At 41.5% G+C, this 4,205-nt stretch overlaps 1 protein-coding gene across 1 annotated transcript; it reads left to right on the top strand.

The window, feature by feature from the left end:
- Positions 1–2,278: 2,278 nt before the first annotated feature.
- Positions 2,279–3,774, top strand: CLDN23 (claudin 23). Its single transcript, XM_073543877.1, has one exon. It carries the CDS (start codon positions 2,583–2,585, stop codon positions 3,432–3,434), a length of 852 nt encoding a protein of 283 aa, XP_073399978.1. The 5' UTR covers positions 2,279–2,582; the 3' UTR covers positions 3,435–3,774.
- The last annotated feature ends 431 nt before the right edge of the window (positions 3,775–4,205 follow it).

Raw genomic sequence — 4,205 nt, 5'->3', positions numbered from 1 at the left:
ATGGCTAATCCCACCAGGTATAATGCTATGTGTATGGCTATTCCCACCAGGTACAATGGTATATATATGGCTAATCCCACCAGGTTTAATGCTATGTGTCCGGCTAATCCCACCAGGTACAATGCTATATATAGCTAATCCCTCCAGGTATAAAGCTATGTGTATGGCTAATCCCACCAGGTACAATGATATATATATATATATATATATATATATATATATATATATATATAGCTAATCCCTCCAGGTACAATGCTATATATAGCTCAACCCACCAGGTACAATGCTATATATAGCTAATCCCACCAGGTACAATGCTATATATAGCTAATCCCTCCAGGTATAAAGCTATGTGTATGGCTAATCCCACCAGGTACAATGATATATATATATATATATATATAGCTAATCCCTACAGGTACAATGCTATATATAGCTCATCCCACTAGGTACAATGTTATATATAGCTAATCCCACCAGGTATAATGCTATGTGTACGGCTAATTCCACCAGGTATAATGCTATATATATATATATATATATATATATATATATATGGCTAATCCCACCAAGTACAATGCTATATATAGCTAATCCCACCAGGTACAATGCTATATATAGCTAATCCCACCAGGTATAATGCTATGTGTACAGCTAATCCCACCAGGTGCAATGCTATGTGTACGGCTCATCCCACCAAGTATAATGCTATGTGTACCGCTAATCCCACCAGGTGCAATGCTATATATACTGTATATATGGCTAATCCCACCAGGTATAATGCCATGTGTACAGCTAATCCCACCAGGTACAATGCTATATAAATGGCTAATCCCACCAGGTATAATGATATATATATATATATATATATATATATCTAATCCCACCAGGTACAATGCTACATATATCTAATCCCACCAGGTATAATGCTATGTGCATGGCTAATCCCACCAGGTACAATGCTACATATATACGGTTAATTCCACCGGGTACAATGCTATATATGGCTAATCCCACCAGGTATAATGCTATGTGCATGGCTAATCCCACCAGGTACAATGCTACATATATACGGTTAATTCCACCGGGTACAATGCTATATATGGCTAATCCCACCAGGTATAATGCTATGTGTATGGCTAATCCCACCAGGTATAATAGTATATATAGCTAATCCCACCAGGTACAATGCTACATATATACGGTTAATTCCACCGGGTACAATGCTATATATGGCTAATCCCACCAGGTATAATGCTACATATATACGGCTAATCCCACCAGGCACAATGCTATATATAGCTAATCCCACCAGGTATAATGCTATGTGTACGGCTAATTCCACCAGGTATAATGCTATATATATATATATATATATATATATATATATGGCTAATCCCACCAAGTACAATGCTATATATAGCTAATCCCACCAGGTATAATGCTATGTGTACAGCTAATCCCACCAGGTGCAATGCTATGTGTACGGCTCATCCCACCAAGTATAATGCTATGTGTACCGCTAATCCCACCAGGTACAATGCTATATATATATATGGCTAATCCCACCAGGTGCAATGCTGTGTGTATGGCTAATCCCACCAGGTACAATGCTATATATATATATATATATATATATATATATATATATATATATATAGCTAATCCCACCAGGTATAATGCTATGAGTTTGGCTAATCCCACCAGGTACAATGCTATATACAGTATATATGGCTAATCCCACCAGGTATAATGCTATGTGTCCGGCTAATCCCACCAGGTACAATGCTATATATAGCTAATCCCTCCAGGTATAAAGCTATGTGTATGGCTTATCCCACCAGGTACAATGATATAAGCTAATCCCTCCAGGTACAATGCTATATATAGCTAATCCCTCCAGGTACAATGCTATATATAGCTAATCCCTCCAGGTATAATGCTATGTGTACGGCTAATCCCACCAGGTATAATGCTATGCGTACGGCTAATCCAACCAGGTACAATGCTATATATATATGGCTAATCCCACCAGGTATAATGCTACATATATATGGCTAATTCCACCAGGTACAATGCTATATATAGCTAATCCCACCAGGTATAATGCTTGTGCCCGGCTAATCCCACCAGGTACAATACTATGTGTCCGGCTAATCCCATCAGGTACAATGCTATGTGGCTGTGTGCAGGCTCCTCATTGCCCCTCCCTGCAGAATACCTAGCCAGTCTCCTGTGCCCAGTGTCCCCTCCCTTCTTCCTGCTTCTAGCCCTGTGTAGTTTCTGTCAAGCCAGTTTCACTGCATACAGAGAACTTTACACTTGATGCAGACAGATCACAAACTGAGAAAAAGAAACTACTTTGCGGATTGTTGTGCAGAGTGTGGAGTTGCCCTGGATGGGACCCCTGATTCTCATGATGCCTGCTGGACTGCACCTGCTTGGTGCCTAGATACCATCAATAGATCACAGGGACAGCGTGGATTATAATCCTCGTGGATTACAAATTATCCTTGGGCACGTTGCCCTGCGGACTCACTTTTTGGATAATCAACCAAGCACTTTAGAAAGAAGTTTGCAATATGAGGACCCCCACTGTGATGATCATTGGCATGGTGCTGGCCCCCTGTGGGCTGGTTTTCAATCTCACCTCTACTGTGGCACCAGCCTGGCGGACACTCGCTTCTTTAACCAACCGACCCACGGATGTGGTACAGAATCAGGGGATTTGGGATATATGCGAGGAGACGACCACTAATCAGAACAAGCAATGTGGCATTGCCAATACTCAATACTTCAGCCAACAGGTGGTGCAGGTCGCCCGGGGATTAATGATCACATCTCTTGCAGTCAATGGCCTGGGCATCGCTTTGGCCTCCTGGGGTGTACGCTGCTGGGAGGATAAACCCAATTTCTTGATATCAGCCTTTGGTGGAACTGTGATCTTCATCTCAGGAATTCTCAGCCTGATACCCATTGCTTGGTACAACTACCTGATGTACAGCATGCCATCTTCAGTGGACCAACTATACACTTATGTAGGGTATGCCCTGGTTCTGGGCTACCTGGGCAGCTGCCTAGAGATCATGGGTGGGTTCTCGCTTATGCTTTGCTTTGTGCCACCCTGTAAGAAATGCATAAAAAACCGAGGTAAACCTACTTCTGCTATGTACTACAACAATAAACAAATGCCCTACCAAGAAAAACCTGTCAGCCATGTCTACAGCATCCAGGACATTGACTACCCTTCCAATAATATTGGATACAGTGTAGGCAATGACAACTACCAGCACAATAAGAGAGGAACCTCCATGGCTTCCAGTCCCAGATCCTACACCAACCCTATGGATGTGACAGCTGGAGAGCACCCTACACGTTATGGTAGACCTAGCAGCCAACTGAGCTCTCTACCTTGTGACTCGGATCTACTGTAAAGATGTCGAACCATTATATTTCCAGATGAAGGAGCGTGTGGTTCAACATGCGCACATTATATTTTATATCCTCTTTATGGACGTGATAACTGCAAATCATGTTCTTGTCTTATGTTGCCACATTAAATATTTTGTCAACTTCTAGTGAATCACAAGTGACCTCTGTGATCTGCTGTAGAGAAAGCACTCTGTAACTATGTGTGTATACAAATATATGTGTGTTGTACGTTAAACTGTATAGTAGAACTTGGTTCTAAAACATAAATCTCTGAAATGGGAATTACTATACCGCAAATTCCCTTTGTTATAACCGTGTATTACATTTCTATTTAAATCTGAATCTCAATTTCCATCTTTTAATTTAATTTTGTAATTATTGTAAGGCTATGCTTGCACACAACTGATGACATCAAAGCACAGCAGTAAAGTGTCATCTACTCTGACATGAAAGCCATAGCCAGAAATCCCCAATTTTTTCAATATTATGGCCCCCCATACACAGACTAAAGTCGGCCAAACCCACCAATATTGCAGGGATGGTCTGAAAGTCTGGTCTGCATAGTGGCCTCCTGATTCTGTGGCCTTAAATCTCTTGCTCCTGTGGACACAGAATCAGGAGGCCACTATGCATAAGTCTCCTAATTTCCACAACACATGATGTTGAGGGAGAGAAGGATCTGACCTCTTGGATTTCCAACAGCTGATCTTCTTGATCTCCAAGGAGATAGGATGAAGCCAGGGGAGTCTAGCTGCAGTTCTCTCATAGACAAT

This window comes from Dendrobates tinctorius, unplaced genomic scaffold, assembly GCF_039654945.1.
Source record: "Dendrobates tinctorius isolate UK_male_01 unplaced genomic scaffold, ASM3965494v1 ptg000011l, whole genome shotgun sequence".
Taxonomy (NCBI): domain Eukaryota; kingdom Metazoa; phylum Chordata; class Amphibia; order Anura; family Dendrobatidae; genus Dendrobates; species Dendrobates tinctorius.
Note: the sequence above shows the minus strand (reverse complement) of the source record. Positions and strands in the feature narration are given on the sequence as shown.